The following is a 20,062-nucleotide window of genomic DNA, read 5'->3' on the forward strand; positions in this document are numbered from 1 at the left end:
ACCCGATCCTTCCGACGGGTGAATATCCGCAAAGCTGTGGGACCAGATGGCATTGCGGGCCGTGTCATCAGAGCGTTCGCAAACCAACTGGCTGGTGATTATACGGACATTTTCAACCTTTCCCTCTCTTTGTCTAAAAAATAAAAGTGATTGATTCCGTGGAGCATCCATTTATCCTCTCGGTACTTGAACATTTTGACTTTGGAGTTAAATTTAGGAAGTTAGTTGGTGGACTATATCAAAATATCAGCAGCTGTGTCATATTACCTAGTGGTATCACCCCAAGCTTTAAGGTTGATGTGGGTATCCCCCAAGGATGCCCCATTTCACCATATCTGTTCATTTTAGCTACAGAAATGCTAGCAATCTACCTAAAAAACTGTAATGATATTAAAAAGCTTAATATACTTGGCACAGACATCATCATCAGCCGACTAGCAGATGACAATATGTTATTTTTAAAAGACAAATTTTAAATTCCAATAACTATAGCAAAAATTGAAAAATTCTCAAAAGCTTCAGGATTAATGTTAAATGTAAAGAAATGTGAACTGTTCGCTATACATGACACATCAATGACAGAAATTTGTAATATTCCTATTAAATCAGAAATCAAATACTTGGGAATTTACCTTTCAAAGGACCAAAAACAAAGCCAATCTCTAAATGTGGAAAATAAAATTAAAGAATGTAAGTCAAAACTAAATTTATGGCTTCAAAGAGACCTATCAATACTCGGTCGAATTTATCTAACTAAAATGGAATGTTTGTCAAGATGTATATACCCAGCCTACTCCAATGCCATTCCACACAAATTGATCAAATCCATTAACCAAATCAATTCTAACTTCATTTGGAGAAACAGACCTCATTATCTGAAAAAAGTAATATGGTTAAAGATATAAAGGATGGAGGACTTAGAGTTATTGACTTTGATTGTCTTAATGGAACATTAAAAATAAATTGGTTGAAGTCCTGGATCAAACACAGTGGCTCATTTTGGTATTGTATCCCAGAATACTTATTCAAAAAAGTTGGAGGCCTGGATTTTCTTCTCAGGACGGACTTTAATATTAACAAATTACCTATATCACTATCGGAGTTCCATAAACAAATACTGTTATATTGGAAAATGTTATATGTACATAACTTTTCACCACACCTCTATTCTCTGGAATAATAGATATGTATTACACTGCAACAGATCTTTGTTTTTTGAAGATTGGTTTGAGAGGAATATATGGTCCATAACTGACTTAATGGATGCCAGTGGCAATCTTTTAAACTATGAACAATTCTGCACTAAACATAATTTCAAACCCTCACAATCAGACTTCACTAAATTGCATAAAGCACTTCCCCAAGAATTTGTTTGTCTAATAAGAAATATATGAACATACCAAATGATACAGCCACGACTGGCTTCACTATCAATTCAAGGGATTTTGATTTTGGATAAAAAGTTCAATAATCATTTTATTAGAAGTTGTATCACTGAATACCTTTACCCTGAAAAGCCCAACAAAAATGGCATCCTGCATAAATTTGATACAAATTCAATAACTAAACTAAGAACAATATATTTAAAACTTCCTATACCCCCCAAAATGAAAGAAACACACTTCAAAGTTATGAACAACATTTACCCCTCTAAAGAATTACTTAGACTTCGCTTTGGTATTGATGATAATGCATGCACATTTTGTGAAAATGATGTTGAAACTACGGACCATGTATTTTTTTCATGCAACCTGGTACAAATATTTTGGTGTGACATACATAATTGGATACAGCAAAAGATCTCTTCATTCCCGTCTTCTATCTCCAGAGACGACATAACATTTGGTTTGACATTGCAAAGCAAAGATAATGAACTCTGTTGTAATACAATTCTGTGCCTAGCAAAAAATTTTATCCACAAGTGTAGAATTATAAAATCATCCCCCAAATTTGTTATTTTTTTAAACGAATTTAAATTGTATTTGAAATCTCTAAAAAAATCTCTTATGTTAAGAATAAAAATTGTACGACATCCTAAAACACTTCCCGACTATAGTAAATAACTGAACTTAGACAAATTCTTCCCTGGTACGACAATGTCTCATCACTGTGTTATTTATTTATTTCATTTTATTTTATTTTATTTTTTTTTATCCATGTTATTAAGAGCTGTTTCCTCTGACTTTTTCTACATATCTTTATACTGAAGTTGTGTATTATATGTTGCATGTTTGTTTATAAATTCTGCAATAAATAAATAAATAAATAAATAAGGTTCAGTACATCAATATTTTTGCATTGCTCCTCTTCGTCATCGCAAATGACAAAGCTACACGAACATTATTGGCTACAGGGTCTTTGACAGACAGCAGCTTCAGCCAATCAACAGCAGGGACTGAGACGGCTCACACTGGCGGCCTTTGACAGCGAGCAGCTTCAGCCAATCAACAGCAGGGACTGAGACGGCTCACATCGGCGACCTTTGACAGACAGCAGCTTCAGCCAATCAGCAGCAGGGACTGAGATGGCTCACACTGGCGGCCTTTGACAGCGAGCAGCTTCAGCCAATCAACAGCAGGGACTGAGACGGCTCACATCGGCGACCTTTGACAGACAGCAGCTTCAGCCAATCAGCATCAGGGACTTAGACGGCTCACACTGGCGGCGAGGCGCAGGAAGTGGTCAGCCACGGTCACCCTCCATCTTCGATACCGCCGTTACGACAATTTTGCTTGAGAGGGAAAAACTGACAGAAAAGGTACATATTTGGATTTCCGCAAACACAATATTATTTATGTTTAGTAAGTGACTTTAACAAACATTAAACGGGTTTCCGTGTATGCATGTGCGTTTTCTGAGCAGATTGCTTTAATCCATAGCATGCTTGTTATCGCGAATGCTAATTCTGCAGTTTGTGGTCAGGTGATTGTTTTGACTCGTAAACGCGTCGATTTAGCGCGTGCATGTTGTTGCATTTTGTGTATTAAAGCCTAAATACGCTTTCAATGCCATGAAATGACAGTTTATTTGTAAAAAAAAAAAAAGCACCATCTGTTAGCAGCTAGCTCGAGGCTAATATTTTAGCTAGTGTCCGTGAGCGCGCACAGCAACCAATCAATTGTTCGCGTTTGTTTACTCAGACTTTACAGGCGCACAGTTCAGCATACGCTGCGGTTGGAGGTGCATGAACCATGAGCGGGCTCAATGTTAAAAAGCTCAAAGTGAATGAGCTGAAAGAGGAGCTCCAGAGCCGAGGCCTGGACACCCGCGGGCTGAAGGCGGATCTGGTGGACAGATTGCAGGCGGCGCTGGAGGCCGAGGCGTCAGGCGATGCTGCACCGGGCGAGGAGGAACAAGACCTGGAGGCTGGAGATGGCAATGATGATCAAGATGACGGTGATACATGTTAATACATTTATGATTTGATTGGCTTATATTGGAAATTTATAAAATCTTAAAAGTCAAGGAAATTTCTGTAGTGAATATAAGTGTTTCTAGTTGTGCTCAGTTCTGAAATTTTTTTGTTGGTTAGAAATTGTTCTTTGTGGATGCAATCTCTATAAAAGGAATTAAAAAGAATTGTCAAATGTAAAAATTTCAGAAATGGTTATTGAAAAACCAATATTGATCAACCATTTAGTTTTAGTTTACAACTTTATTAATCCCGCATAGGGCAATTAGAAGTAGGGCTGCTGACACAAACAGACAAAATCAATAAGACCAAGTACAATCAACAATACATTAAAACCAAACAATTACAACACTTCGTAAAACATATTGCAGCACGCTTTCTCTTTTTCATAAAAAAGAAAAAGCTAAAAGTTAATACTGTATAAATAAGTAAATACAGCGGATGGCCTCTGGCACAAAAGTAAATTTGTAACGATTAGTTAAACACTTGACATTTTGTAGGCGCCTGCCCAAAGGCAACAATTCAAAATGAGGATATAAAGGATATGTGTATCATCTCCCAAAATTCTGCAAGCCTTCCTTTTCACTTGCTGCTCATGGAATTGTTGGTTATTAACATAAGAGAGGTGGGGGTACGCTTACCCTTTAATGTCTATGGTGGTTACGGCACCAATGCTGTTTTTATGTTGTTAGGACATTAATGCATCAAAACATATTTATTCATTGCAGGTGGGGAGCAAGATGACGGAGAAGAGTCCAAGGCACAGTTTGATGATGGAAACAGTACAGACCTCTTCCAGGGTGGGTACGATGATCAGGGAAACGAGAATAATGAAAGCAACGAGGACCGCACCGAGACCCCCATGCCTGGTTTTCGAAAGAGCGGTTATACATCAGATGCGATGCCGGGACAGATGACAGAGCAGTTCCAAGATGACCAGGATGAAGACAAGGAGCCTGAAGGCAAGCAGCCGTACCAGGAGGTGAAGCAGGAATATGAGGAAACTCCTTCACAGACAGAGCAGAAGCTTGAGGAGCCAGCATCACGCCAGATGCCAGAGAGAGACTCAAGTCGACAAACCCAGCAGGAAGGACCGGGTGAGTCTTGTCAAATGCTGCTTTTAACTTCAGAGTTCCCACCGCCATGGAAAACCTGGAAATATCTGGGAATTTTGAAATTGTGATTTCCAAGCAAAGTCCTCAAAGTCATGAAAATTGAGTCTTAAGCCCTATTCGGACGGCAGTTATTTTACATGGGGACGTGAGGTAAATCCAGCATTTACAGGGGGTAGGCAGTGATTTTATTGCCATCCAAAATGTCTGTGTTTTTCTCCCACCTCCCGTGAGAAAATTCCCGGCCAAATTACGTACTGTTTTTTTTTTTTTTTTTTTACAAACACCGAGGTCGTGTGATAATTTAATTACAGTCCGAATCCACATCTCTGAGTTTATATCTCTTTAGTTGCCGGGTTAATGTCTATATTATTTAAAAGGTTTAATTTCCACTTTTTAAACACCGACAGATAATTCCAAATGATGTCCGTCATTTTGATAGATAAAACAAAAGAAAACCTTTCATTTCATTTGAACTATCTTTACTGTCCTTAACATGTTCACTTAAGAGAGCGTGCAACTGAGGTGATGAAACATGCGTACCATTGACAGATTTATTTGGCTGCATTGATAAACAGTCTTGTCCCTGCAGTTTCTTGATTCGTTTAATTGCTCTTTGCAAGAATTTTGGCTTGCTCCGTATGTGAAAATGTGCACTGTAAATTTCCGCAGCGCTTTACAGCGCGGTTCCCTCATGTTTTAAAATTTTTATTTTCACTAAATAAAATAGCGTAATTCCAAACACATTTAAACGCAAATACAGAGGACACAGTTTGTGGATTGATGAATTTTCCATATAACAAACGCAACTGCAATCATGTGATCGACGAAAAGTCTCGCTCGTCATCCAAATGCATGAGTTTTATCACAGAGGAAGCATGAAAATTTACTTTTACAGGCATCACCCTGAGAAACAATTGCTGTCCGAATACGGCTTATCACCCTATTCGGACAGGACCAGTTTTCCCTGAGGAGGTCAGAGAAATTCGTGTTTCACAGGTGTACTTTGTGATTTTACTCCTGTCTGAATCTGACAAGTCTGTATTTCTTCTCGCACAACCTCAGTAAAAAATTCCAGAGCAATTTCTCAATGGTCCTCTGAGAAATCGATTCCCTTCCAAATGCGATTGTCTGTGATTGCTGATTATTGAATTTTCACAACGCTTCTCACTTTCCTGTTTTGATCTACTCTAACTACCGTCTAGAACGCCTGCTGCGTGGCTTTCAATTTGGATATAGATTTGTTTTTCCATCTGATGGAAATTAAGAAAATAAAATTATAAATGAGAGCCAAATTGCGGAAACTCCACAAACCGGCCACTGTAATATCGGTGTCAGTTAAGATACGCATCGTAATTTATCCGCTCAATTACGTAATGTTATAATTATTTGTGAAATTTGTAACTCGTGTGAAGTTTATTTTAATAAGCTTTTAAAATAAGTAATTTATAATGTATTAATACATTAAAATTAAATAAATGAAATAATTAGTTACTTAATGTATTTTTTTAGTTATAAGTAATTTTAAACTTAAACAGATAACGTTTAAAAGATACATTAATTTTATCACCTAAATTAATTTAATGTGTTCAACCTTGTGTAACGCCCACATCTAGAAAACAGACACTCCCACCTCTGTAATAAAAACGGAGCTCTTAGTCCCGTCCGAATCAGTACATGAAATCACAGACGTCGGGTGATAATAATTGTAACTCAGACGTTTAGAAAACGAATCCTGTCCAAATATGGCTTTAGAGTAATCTTGCTAGCAATCGGCCTGTCTGTGAAATGATGTCTAAAAATCTTTATTCAGTAGTCATAAATGACTGGAAAATCATTGTTAAAAGTTTGGGAACGCTTTAGGTTTCTTTAAGACAAAACCTGCATATGTTCTGCTGTGCCAGTCTTGATTTGTGCAGCAATGTGTTTGATGTTGGTTTTAATGTATTTATCCAAATCTTTCAGAGGGTGATGAAGTGAAGGCAGAGTGTAAGACAGACGAAGATGTTCCACAGCAAGCTGAACAAGCCAACGAATGGGGCGCTATGGATGTACAGGTCAAAACGGAGGATGATAGAAACACTTCGTACAATCGCAAGAGACCATATGATGACAGTCGTGGATATGGATACTATGAGCATCGTGATGACAGGAGGTAAGTTATGACTCCTTTTGATTTGATTTTTTTGTCTTTTAATTTCATTGCTCAATCTCATAGTTGTCTTTGGTTGTTGTCATAGGGGAAGATCACCACAGCCCCCAGCAGAAGAGGAGGAAGAAGAGATTGACGAGAAGCTTGTGGTCATTGACACCTGTGAGTACAGTGAAGGAAAGAGCCATTTGTATTTACAGTTTCTGTATTTTCTCTTGTGTTGGCTCCTGGACTCAGAAATGATGGATTAGAGATTAGTGTGATGGTTTGAAAGTGGTTGAAACTTAAATATGCTTTTATGTTATTGTCTGGAGCACTATATTGACCCAATGCCCTTTCAAGCCTCCTAAATGGTACAATGGTAACCTACTAAATGGTACAATCTGAAGTTGTCTTGTTTGTCTCTAGATAACTGTGACCTGCACTTCAAGGTGGCTCGTGACAGGTACAGTGGCTATCCTCTGACCATCGAAGGCTTTGCCTACCTGTGGGCAGGTGCTCGAGCCACTTATGGTGTTAACAAGGGTCGTGTGTGCTTTGAAATGAAGGTAAGGAAGACACCCGTTAAAATGAGTGCTGTGAAGCAGTGCCATGTTTGTTTGCCTCAAATATTTCAGTGTGCATCTCTCTTGTCCTTCCCTTGTTTAGATAAATGAGGAAATTTCAGTAAAGCACCTTCCTACCACTGAACCTGATCCTCATGTGGTGAGAATAGGATGGTCCCTGGATTCATGCAGCACTCAGCTTGGTAAGTTACCAGACTTACACAAAAGTACCCTTCTTGAAGTTAACAGTATTTAGGAGAAATCTGTTTGTTGATGTGTATAATATTACATTAAGCAAGCAGCTTGATCAAACCTGCTGAATTAGTGAAATTTCTGCTCTTTGTAGTGCATTAACAATGTAATTCTACAGCTCATTGTTTTATATCACAGGTGAAGAACGCTTCTCTTTTGGCTATGGAGGAACTGGCAAGAAATCCTCCAACTGTAAATTTGAGGACTATGGGGAAAAGTTTGGTGAAAATGACATCCTTGGCTGCTATATTGTAAATATTTTCATCTTCCACGCTTCTTTATTACATTCCTAATAAAACACACACATAAAAATGAGCCTGAAGACAGCATTTTTAATAATATCATCCTTTTGCCACTTTTTTGTTTTCCATAGGACTTTGAAAGCAGTGATGATGTGGATATTGCGTTCTCCAAGAATGGGAAATTGCTGGGCTCATGTTACCGTGTATCTAGAGAGGAACTGGCTGGGCACGCTCTTTTCCCACATGTATTGGTTAAAAACTGTGCCGTGGAGTTCAACTTTGGACAGAGGGAGGAGCCTTTCTTTCCTCTTCCAGAAGGCTTCACCTTCCTTCAAGATGTTCAGTTGGAGGAAAGAATCCGAGGAACAGTGGGGCCTGTCACTAAAGCTGATTGCGAGGTTTGGCGTTGCAATTAACCTTTGGAGATAATTATTCATTATAATTGCATCAGATAACTTGTTTGCAATTTTAAACACATTCTAATATTTCCAAGACTTTTTCATCTGCCAGCTACATAATATTAGATTACCATATTGTTGGCCACTGAAGCACACTGCACAACAGCCGTACCTCAATCATAGAAATGGTAGTAGCGGTTTCACAGCCTATTCTGAGTACTTTGCCTGTTAAAAATGTGTTATGCAACCAGTTTAAATATTCTGTCCATCATAAGACAGAATGTAAAACCATAAGGCGTTATGTAAAATATATTTTATCGATAATCGGCTTAATATAGTGATAAAGATTATATCATCAACCCCCCTGCCAAGGGTCGGTGAATATTTTTGCTTGATTGATTTTTCTTTAAAAATTACATTCATTTATTGAAACATGAAACACATTTCTAAGTTCAAATTACATTTTAAATTAAATGAAAAATGCAATTAAAATAACAAAGTTATTATCTTATTTTACCACCTTCCCAAATCCAAACATTTACAATCTCCAATGGCTCCATTTGTCATCATGCAAGCATTCGTCAATGACAACAGGTGGAATATTACTACTAGCTTACAGATTAAGAACTAAAGACAATTTAAAATGTAAAGACAATAATAATCAAAATAAATAAGCCTAATAAATTCCCTTGTGTTCCCAAAATAATGCTGCCAAATGTGTGCTCTTATTGAATTTGTGTTTGTATTGTGTTTTGGTAATACAGTTAATGGTACATGAAGAAAATATTGCCTTTTCTCCCAATTTGGAATTCCCAATGTGCTTTTTTTGTGTTTAAGTCCTTGTGGTCACGTAGTGATTCGCCTCAATCCGGGTGGTGGAGGACGAATCCCAGCTGCCTCTGCGTCTGAGACCATCAACCCGCGCATCTTATCACGTGGCTTGTTGAGCGCGTTGCCACGGAGACACAGCACGTGTGGAGGCTTCACGCCATTCACCACGGCATCCACGCACAACTCGCCACGTGCCCCACCGAGAACGAACCACATTATGGCGACCACGAGGAGGTTACCCCATGTGACTCTACCCTCCCTAGCAACCGGGCCAATTTGGTTGCTTAGGAGACCTGGCTGGAGTCACTCAGCACGCCCTGGGATTTGAGCTAGCAAACTCCAGGGGTGGTAGCCAGCGTATTTTACCACTGAGCTACCCAGGCCCCCCCAATTTATGTTTAAGATGAACGTCTTTTATTGTTTTATGATTTAATCACTTTCGTCTTTGCTTTTTTAATACAAAGATATTATTACTGGACCTGCAGTGTTGCATTCACAATGCATGTTAACTGCGAACTGGTCCATGGAAACAAATCAAACTAAACTCACAGCACCTCCTGAAATTATCAGAGATCATTTGCAGTATTCCCATAGACAACATTATTCTTGCAAACAGTTTTCAAACAAATGAAACAGAGAAAAAAGAGGGAACTCTTTACATGCACTTGTTCCACATGACAGGTTCGTGCTGCACGCCTCTGAACAAACAGCGAATCAGACACATGCATTGACGGCTTTTCTTTTGTCTCTTTTTAAAAATATAATAAAGTGCGTTACATCAAGAGAGTGTCTTTGTGACTAACAGCATTTCTTGTCATGTGTCACTCAGAGACGTCTTACAAGGTCGCCCGCCTGTTGCGGGTAGATGAGCAAAATTACCCATGCATGAAATACATTTGGACCAAGAGCTAGTGAACTGGATTCAGCCTCGTCACATTTGCCGGGTGGCGGATGCTAGTTTCACACCCTGACCACAGTTTAATATATTTGCCGACTTCCCAGATTCATGGTTTTGCCATTTTCCCGATATTGTCGATCATCATCTGTCAATGTCGCAATCGGCATCGGGATCTTTGTAAGATATCATCGATATCTGATAACATCGTCCAATCACCCAGCCCTAGTCCACCATAACAGTATTATGCTAACAAACAAGATTACCAGTACTAGACATCTGTCACATGCAACTCCTCACATCTCCACAAAATGACATTTTATCATAGTTAAAAAAAAAAATTCAGTTTGTGAACTGGACAATTAATGCATAGCAAATAGGGTTGCAAATTTCAGAAATGTCCTTGATTGATAGTTGTTAATCTTAATGAAAAGAATTCAACAAGCATATTGTTTTACTCACTGACTGAAGTGTTTTTGTCTATGCAAGTGCACAATTACGTGTTTTAAACAGATTTAGATTATTTGTTGCGTTTTGTTAATGAAACAAACAAAATTCAATGATATGCTTAAACAGATGGTCCCGATTAAAACGAGCCCAAATACTAAAAGATACGATGCATAGATCTTGAGATAATCTTAACGGAGAGACTTTGAATGCTGAGAGGCAGAAGGGAATTCGGCTGCTCCCGGGTCCTAATGCTTACCTCTGTCAAGCTATCAGTGCGAAACAAAAACACAAATGTTTAAGTTCGCAAGGCATTAAAAAAATGTAAGATGTTGTTTAGCCCTGGTTTGTAAAATTTTACTTCCACACTGTCCTCTCAGATCCTGATGATGGTTGGTCTGCCTGGTAGTGGAAAAACCACCTGGGCCATTAAACATGCTGAAGAGAACCCTGAAAAGAAGTACAACATCCTGGGCACAAATGCTATCATGGAAAAGATGAAGGTATTGACTGGTTGACAATACCTGTGCTACTCAATTTGCATCCCTTCTGACTTCAATCAAAGTCTAAAGTTCATTCTGCTGTTTCTATCAGGTCATGGGACTCCGACGTCAGCGTAACTACGCCGGGCGCTGGGACATACTTATTCAACAGGCTACTCAGTGTCTCAACAGGCTCATCCAGATTGCTGCCCGCAAGAGGCGCAACTACATCCTGGACCAGGTACTGTCGTACTTGCCTCCCTCTGTGCTGTGCTCACAGCTAAACCCCTTCCCCTTCCTCCTCAACCCTCCCCCAAGAAAGACCCACATCCACTGATGTTCATTAATGCACTTCTGCTCTCTCTGTAGCCTAGTCCAAAGCATTGGTTAGCATATTGTGATCCTGAAGACCTGTTTTCAGTCTTTATATCTTTGTCTTGAACATGTTGCTGAATTGTTTTGTTTTGCTTTAACCTTAAAAAAAAAACAACAGAGAAAGAATGCAGTATAGTATGCTTTCGCAATGAATATTTTTGACTTTCTTATGTATGCCTTGTTGTAAAGAGATCTTTGCCACACTGTACAAGTAATCCATGTCATTAGTAAGATGTTGAAAAACAAGTAATCACTGCCTGGTGAGTAAGAAAACACCTTCTGTTGCTATTGTAATTGTAAAGAAAACAAGAGAACTTTGAATTAGATTTTTACTTTACTTGAGAACTTGACTTGAATATTGTGTTTAAAAATGAACAGCAGGTAAGTGGAAAAAACTAACCTGCTTGAAGTTTTTAGGTGGACTGTCTCAAGGGGTTGTAAGGTAGGTAAGGTCAAAGGACATGCTAATGGTTCGTTAAGGAGACTGTGAGTATGCACAGGTAGGTACTAAATGTTTGTCTGTCGGGCAAGCTGGTCGTTTGAACATCAGGTAAGTAAAGGTAAGGAAGGGGACCCAGGCAGTGCAGGAAGAAGTTCACGCATGTGTTTGAAATGCAGAAGTGAGGGATATTTACTTTTCATAGGGTTCTGAGTTGAGGGTTAAATTAGTTCAGTTCTGTGTAGGTACTAGACTTGCCACGGTATCATAATTTTCACACCGGTGCGATGTTCACGTTCAAACCGACTAACACCGGTATTACCGCTGGTTGGACGATAAGTGGTACTATGGGGTCATTTTCATTAAGTAATAGCCCACACAATAACGCATGGCAGCTTGATTTCAAACTTTGAACTTTTTTTGTTTTATTTATTTTAACAAAAAATTCAAATGAAACTGAAAAAACTGAAGTACAATTAAAATGCGTGTTGTTCAATTTTTTGAAAGATGGCTTTTCAGCAGTTGTGAAAGGCAACATCTCTTTGGCAACGAACCTACTTCATCCGTGCATTCTTTCCATCATGGGCTACCGGTCGGGTATTATGGGTTGTTGTGGGTTTAATGTTGGTGTTTTATAACCTTTTATCCCAGGACCCAGTTTAGCTGCTTTGGAAGGGTAATGACTTTGAATGTGTGTGAATAAATTCAGTTTGTTCCCTCCTAGGGTTGGGTGATATGCAAGAAATATGTTCATGATATTTTTATTTATATATATATATATATATATATATATATCACAATATCCAATTACATCGTCAACCCCCCGGCTAAGGGATCGGTGAATATTCTTGCTTTAGTGATTTTGCATTGATAATTAAATTCATTTATTTAAAAAAACGAAAAACTCAAACCAAAGACATTTCTAAATTCAAATTGCACTTCAAATGAAATGAAAAAGCAATTAAAATAACGTAGTAGTAAAAAAAAAAAAGCATATATATATATATATATATAACCACCTTTCCATTTACCGTTACGCAAGTATGCGTCTATGACAACAGACATAAAATTAAGATTTAAAACAATTATAAACATAATTATAATGATGATTATAATCACTGAAATATAAATTATGGTTTGCGGTGAACATGTTTTTGTATTATTTTTTATTTAATCACAGATGTATAGGGCTATATAAACAGGGGTGTAAATCAGACGTTTCATCACGATATGATCTGATATCGATTCTCTTGGCCTGCGATCCAATATTTGTAGATACTTCAAATTCTGCCACGATACGATTTCGATTTGATTAGATTCAGGGCCCTGAGATTGATATTCCAATATTATGTGCCTATTTTACTCAATCAATTAAAAACAAATGTTTTGCTCAAATGCAACCAAAATATAATTGGAATATTTTATTGAGCTGTCTGAAAAGTGCAAATTTAGTATCCACATTGAGACATCCACAACAAAATAAGGTACTTCAGATGTTGAAAAAAAATTATACAGATCATATAAAAAATAACGTCACACTCAAGTGATCATCAATCGTTTGATTACAGCTTATTTTTCAGTTCAGTCCAATTCAAAGTACTTGCATACCCATGACTTGTTTCCAACTATCCGTGTTATCCGTGGTTTTCTTGGCTACAACTTCCACAGTTGTAATGAGAAATTCTGTTACAGTCAACGGGGATAAATGTTATTAAGGGTGTTGATGTGTAGATGTGTAAAGTCTTATAACTGATGCTGGAGCTGAGCAGCAGGTGTTTCTCTTTCCCTCATTAGTGCTATTCAGAATGTCGGCGTTGTCGAGACGTTTCACATGATGGTTGAACTGCTCCATGGTACTTTTAAATAGTACATTCTCATGTAAAATTCAAATGGGTCACATGCGCAGTGATATCGATGGAAGCCCGGACTAATCGCGCATGTGAGCCGTTCTACATTTGTCACGAGAGCTCACATTTTAAGGAGCGCCCGGTTGTCATTTCCTGTCCCCTCTCCTCTAACTCTGTTTTTTTTGGCCTTTTGTAGGCTTTTTAATGACAAAGACATTTCTAAATTCAAATTGCACTTCAAATGAAATGAAAAAGCAATTATAATAACCAAGTAGTCAAAAAAAACAAAAAAAACATACAACCACCTTTCCATTTACTGCCACGCAAGTATCCGTCTATGACAACAGGCAAAAAATTACTAATAAAAATTAAGATCTAAAACATTTATAAATATAAGCATAATAATTATAATGATGATTATAATCACTGAAATATAAATCATGGTTTGTGGTGAACATGTTTTTGTATTATTTTTGATTTAATTACAGATGTATAGGGCTATATAATAGGGGTGTAAATCAGACGTTTCATCACGATACGATCTGATATTGATTCTCTTGGCCTGCGATCCGATATTTGCAAATACTTCAAAGTCTGCTGCGATACAATTTCGATTTGATTAGATTCAGGGCCCTGCAATCGATATTCCGATATTATGTGCCTATTTTACACAATCAGTTAATTTTTTTTTGCCCTCAAATGCAACCAAAATATTATTGAATCTTTTATTAAGCTCTCTAAAAAAGTGCAAATTAAGTATCCACATTGGGACATCCACAACAAAATATGGTATTTCAGATGTTGAAAAAAATTATACAGATCATATAAAAAATAACGTCACACTCAAGTGATCATCAATCGTTTGATTACAGCTTATTTTTCAGTTCAGTCCAATTCAAAGTACTTGCATACCCATGACTTGTTTCCAACTATCCGTGTTATCCGTGGTTTTCTTGGCTACAACTTTCACAGTTGTAATGAGAAATGCTGTTACAGTTAACGGGGATAAATGTTATTAAGGGTGTTGATGTGTAGATGTGTAAAGTCTTATAACTGATGCTGGAGCTGAGCAGCAGGTGTTTCTCTTTCCCTCATTAGTGCTATTCAGAATGTAGACATTGTCAAGACATTTCACATTATGGTTGAACTTCTCCATGGTACTTTAAAATAGTACATTCTCATGTAAAATTCAAATGTATCTCATGCGCAGTGATATCAATGAAAGCCCGAATTAATCACGCTTGTGAGCCGCTCTGCATTTGTCACGAGAGCTCACATTTTAAGGAGCGCCCGGTTCACGCATATGCACTGATCCTGTCTCTGGAGCTCAGGTTTCGCGGTACGCCCTGTTGATGTGCGCACATAGATAGCAGAGCGCAATTTGGCTTCAAAGACCCCACGCACATCTGTGTCCCAAATGAAAAGCGTATTTAGCACTCAGTGAAATGAATGTAATAAGGTTGCTTCAGCGCCTGATGGAAATGCGTAGGGATGTCGCTGACATGAGAGTATTAAACTAAAGGTGCATCTTAAAAAAAAAATTGTATATCGATATTTACGCATTGTATCGATAACATTGGATCGTTGGTTATTGGATCAATGAATCGTTACACCCGTACGATATATAAAGTGACCCTGCAGAGTTGCACTCACAGTGAACTGCTCTGTGGAAATAAAGCAAACTGAACTCTGAGCACCTCTTGAGCTGAGATGGTCTGAGGTAATTTGCAGCTTTCTCATAGACGATACTATTCTTGCCAAAAACATTCAGAAGACTGAAACAAAGAGTGAGAACCCTTTACCCCTAACAAACAGTGTGTCAGACATGCGCATAGATGGCTTTTCTGTTATCAGTTCTTAGAAATATAATAGTGTGTTTCTTGAAGCACGTGTCTGTCTGTCTAACAGCATTTCTTGTGTCATTTAGAATCTGGGACATCTTACAGTTACCCACCACGCACATTATATTCACTACCTGCAAGTAAACGTCTTCTGTCAGCGTGTGTACTTTGCTGCCTGTGTAATTTGTTACGTTGGTAAAGAACATCTGGCTTTCAATGCGTTATTTAGGTTCATTTATTATGGGTCGCAAACTCTTCATTAGGCAACTATTCTTTATTTAAGGCTATTCTATTCGTTAGGCTATTGTATTGATTGATTGTAAATGTTCTTTCTTGGTATGTATTATACATAATTTCTTAACACACTTTGTATGAGAGAGGCCTCAGTTTAGAAGAAAAAAAAAAGCTTTGTTATGCTGAGAAAAGAGAATAGTTAAAACTGGTACCTTGAGCGAACCAGTAAGGGTCCCCTGTATATTGTCAGTCATTCAGTTGTCTCGCATGGGTCCACCTATCCCGAATTCACGGTAAGTCAGTGGGGGTTGTGAGAGACAACCACTAGTTATTCCAGAGCAGTAACTATAGACATGAAAAAGAAACTCTCTCACTTTCATCGTTGCAGGAATCCAATTCCCCTCCTACGGAACGCAAAGCCGTAACAAAAGCAAATAATGAACAGCTTCTACTTCTTTCTTGTCACCATTGCTAGACAAATGTATATGGATCAGCCCAGAGACGAAAAATGCGTCCTTTTGAAGGTTTTCAACGCAAGGCTATTGTAATTTGTCCCACGGATGAGGATTTAAAAGAGCGAACGTTAAAGCGAACTGATGAGGAAGGGAAGGATGTTCCCGATCATGCTGTGTTAGAAATGAAAGGTAGGAATGCCATGGATAACCAAAACAAATGTTCAAAACTACACACCAGATCTGCTTTTGCTGTTTTTTTTTTTTTTTTTTTTCTGTTTCTTTTGTTTAAGACTTGGAAGAACCCACCCGTCCCTCCTTCTGTTAAAAACCTTTTTGCCAGATAAAAGAGCTCCTCTCACCTTTTTCATCTTAACCACATTTTCTTGCATTCTCTCGTGCCATTGCAACCAGTTCAGATATTTGAGGAAGAGAATCTGCAATTGCCACGTGCTCTACAATTTACTTTTGCAACAAAGCAGTTTGTATTGGCTGTATTATTAAACATTGAATAAATTATTGGGCAGCTGTCTCAGCTGGGTACTTCCTAATTTGGAGGGACATATTTTGTCATAGCACTCTTTTTCTGGCAACTGTTTTTAGTTTAATTTTCATCCCCTACGACTCCCCCTTACATTGTCTACATATTACTCTGGGACAAGTGTTCTCTTACACAGCTAAGGCAATGTTTGTCCTAGAGCGTTTTAACTTGATCACCACATGCTCCAGTTCTCTCTCTCTCTCTCTCTCTCTCTCTCTCTCTCTCTTTTCTCTCTGTCCCCTTGTTCTGTCCCTTCCCCTGTATTTTTCTGTCACCATTGTATGGTGCTGATAATGATTCTCTTTGTCTTTTAATGGCATGGCTGTTCTTTCCCTCATTGCGTCCCTCTGCTCCCGTAGCGAACTTTGTGCTGCCCGACGCCGGTGAGTTCCTAGACGAGGTGAGGTTCATTGAACTGCAGCGGGAAGAAGCTGACGCTCTCATCAAGCAGTACAACGAAGAAGGCCGTAAAGCTGGCCCTCCCCCGGAGAAGCGTTTTGATAACCGTCAAGGTAGCTTCCGCGGCCGTGGTAGCTTCCAGCGCTATGACAATCGTGGTGGACCACAGAGCGGTGGTAGAGGTGGATACCAGAATCGTGGTGGCACTGGAGGTGGAGGCTACCGAGGAGGTAAGCGTGTGAATTTCAGATTTTTTTCAGAAGAACTGTCCTGAATTTGCTTAGATGTAAGTTTTGTGCTTGTCACTCTTGGAGACAAGAAGAGAAAAAAAAGAATGTGAAAGAATACTGAATTTTGATTGGTCAGTTGCAGCATTGTGTAGTCAAATATGTTTTAGAAGGATCACTAAACTGTATAATTAATAGGAATGCACCGATACAAAATTTGTGTGACAGTACTGATATCTGATTATTTGGAACAACATCTGGCAATACCAATAGTTTGTTGATTCTGCTATTTTATGCCACCTTTTTAAATGACCAATAATTAAACAACTTGGGAAAAAAAAAAAAATGTTTTCCATGTTTCAGAGTAGCTGGTCTCTGTTATAAACAAAAACTGACATTATTAAAACACATTATTAACTCACATTAACTCAGTTCTAAATAGCTTCTTGTCAGATTCACATTCAATTGGTAAGATTTCCATTTTTTTTTTTTTTTTTAAGTGATCTTAACACTACATTAACCAAATTCTGAACAATGATGCTTGTCCTTTTTAGCAGCCTTCACTTTAGCTTTAACAAACAAACACATAACATTCCTTGCAGTGTTGAGTTTTAAGTTGGGGAATCATATTAAACAATCGGCCGATGTCTGACAGTGCAGATAACTGCACTGTTGGCCCAGGCAGCTGATTTGCATTAGTCTAGACTAGATCTTCAAGTAATATAATCAGATCATTCAAAACTCAAATCAATATTTAATTATCATTTATTTATTTGGTTAGAGGCCATGTAGTATGATGTCATTATCGCATAATAAACTACTTCAAGAAGACCTGATCACTCTATTGCAGTTTGTGTTTGTGATAGTGACCGGCTGACTGTACGTTATCTCTTACTTAGTGGTCTGTGTTGCCTGTTAGATGGATACTACCTATTGGAACAATTTGCTGACAATCATTCAATTATTTCATTAGGATATAACCGTGGAGGCTACAACCAGAATCGCTGGGGAAATAACTACAGAGATGGAGGTTCAAGCAGCCGTGGTGGAGGATACAACCGCAACCAGCAGTCTGGAGGAAGCTACAACCACAACCGTCAAGGCTCCTACAACAAGAGTGGCACTGTAGCCACTGGTGGTTATAACCAGTCACAGGTATAAAGGACTTGCATTACCTAATCATTTACAAGAATCATAGCTTAAGAATCTGACAAGACAGTAGCCATTGCTTGCAGTTAAGTATCTTTTAATTTCTATTTATTTTTTAGCCTCAGTCCTATAATCAAGGCTACAACCAAGGCTATAACCAGAGCAACTACAACCAGGGTTACAATTATGGCAGCTACAGTCAGTACCCAGGATACAGCCAAGGCTACAGTCAAACCCCAGCAGCCACAGCACAAACCTACAACCAGCAGCAGCAGAGCTACAATCAACAGTATCAGCAGGTGAGCTTATCAGTAGATGTTATTTTGCTTCACCAAATATCTACTCTAATAATCACTATGTTAGTGCACATACTTTGGTTTAGGGATTTTTAGCAGACCCCTCACCTTTTGGCGCTTAACTGGTCCCGTACCGTTCATGCTACAGATATGAATGATCCCTCAAATCATGCAGCTTGTTGAGGAGAGGTGTATTATTACTTTTCTTAGCAATCAAACTAGCGTTTTACACCTGTTAAATGACAAAAGACAAAAAAAATCCCATAGACTTTCATAGAAAAAAGGACCCGATCCTTATCTATGGACCTGAATATCATATAGACTTGGGGTTGTGCTCTTTTAACATGGGTTAGAAAGCTACAGAACACCCTAGCATTGTGGTGGTGTGTGGAATTTTCTTCAGGAAATGCACAAATCTTTTTATATCTGTAGCTTCACATGAATGATTACTTGGCAGACATCTTTCTGCATTGTATTGTTAATACATGTATTTTTTAAATGTATTTATTTCTCTCAGTATGCTCAGCAGTGGCAGCAGTACTACCAGAACCAGAGTCAGTGGAACCAGTACTACAACCAGTACGGCAATTACGGCAGCTACAACCAGCAGGGCACCCAAGGCGGTCAGGGCGCCCAGGGAACGCAGTAATAGCTTTGGAGCCACTTCAGATGTCCCTCCCAGCTCATTCCCTAAGCAGCATTCCTTTTTTGTGTTCCCTCTCCTTTTACCCAATCTTGCCCTTTTTTGCCTGCTCTCTGTAGAATTTTATTCTCTCCCTATTTATGCCAACCTTAAAGGTAACCACATTTCTGTGGACCTCCATTGCTCTGTTTCAGTTTTGCTGAAAAGTGTCCCCGTTTTGACCTTATACAGAATATTTGTTTACATGCCGCTTGATTTTTATTTTATTTTTTACCTCTATGTACTTGTAGATGAAAAGTTTGGCATTTGAAATTAGTAATGTGTGGTATAGTCCGCCCCAAACACTATGGTGTGCTTAGAACAGGATAATTAAATTGAGGAAGCTTTGCACGCTTGGATTTACATTTGATGTATAGAGACGGGGTGTTTGTGTTCCAATAGTTTTACCACTGATTTTATTTTTCTATCTTTTAAGATTAAAGAACCACATTTTGCGGTAGATGGTTATGGGTATTGTTCTGAATGATCATTGGCCTGTATTTACTCATTTAAGACTACGTAACACTTTTGTCAAGCTAGATCATATTCCAAATTTTAATAAACCTTGAATAACACTTTTCTGATGGCTCAAACCTGTGAAGGTTATCATTTTCCTTTTTGTACCATTTTAAAATGATTCTGATTAGTCTAATGCGCATCTGTTCTCATGTTGCAGATTAGTAATGATCAAAAATAGCTCATTGTGTGGATATGTTTTTACCTTGTCATGTCTGTAAAGCAGTATATGCATATGGTTTTGTGTCGAATCAAAACTCATTATTTTGTATTTGAGAATATAATCTGAAGAACCA

At 38.3% G+C, this 20,062-nt stretch overlaps 1 protein-coding gene across 1 annotated transcript; it reads left to right on the top strand.

Moving 5' to 3' along the window:
- Window positions 1-2,677: 2,677 nt before the first annotated feature.
- On the top strand, window positions 2,678-20,062 carry LOC127431835 (heterogeneous nuclear ribonucleoprotein U-like protein 1). Its single transcript, XM_051682427.1, has 16 exons — window positions 2,678-2,757; window positions 3,139-3,396; window positions 4,141-4,509; window positions 6,490-6,679; window positions 6,765-6,838; window positions 7,085-7,224; window positions 7,325-7,424; window positions 7,612-7,724; window positions 7,847-8,113; window positions 10,667-10,789; window positions 10,881-11,009; window positions 15,980-16,148; window positions 16,857-17,126; window positions 18,097-18,278; window positions 18,392-18,571; window positions 19,086-20,062. The coding sequence occupies exons 2-16, from the start codon at window positions 3,192-3,194 to the stop codon at window positions 19,215-19,217; spliced, it is 2,643 nt and encodes an 880-aa protein (XP_051538387.1). The 5' UTR covers window positions 2,678-2,757; window positions 3,139-3,191; the 3' UTR covers window positions 19,218-20,062.

Source organism: Myxocyprinus asiaticus, chromosome 4 (assembly GCF_019703515.2).
Source record: "Myxocyprinus asiaticus isolate MX2 ecotype Aquarium Trade chromosome 4, UBuf_Myxa_2, whole genome shotgun sequence".
Lineage (NCBI taxonomy): Eukaryota > Metazoa > Chordata > Actinopteri > Cypriniformes > Catostomidae > Myxocyprinus > Myxocyprinus asiaticus.

Coding starts and splice junctions, on each gene's coding strand:
- LOC127431835 (XM_051682427.1), top strand. CDS start 3,192: ATGAGCGGGCTCAATGTTAAAAAGCTCAAAGTGAATGAGCTGAAAGAG. Junction 3,397..4,140: donor CAATGATGATCAAGATGACG/GTGATACATGTT, acceptor TATTCATTGCAG/GTGGGGAGCAAGATGACGGA. Junction 8,114..10,666: donor TCACTAAAGCTGATTGCGAG/GTTTGGCGTTGC, acceptor CTGTCCTCTCAG/ATCCTGATGATGGTTGGTCT.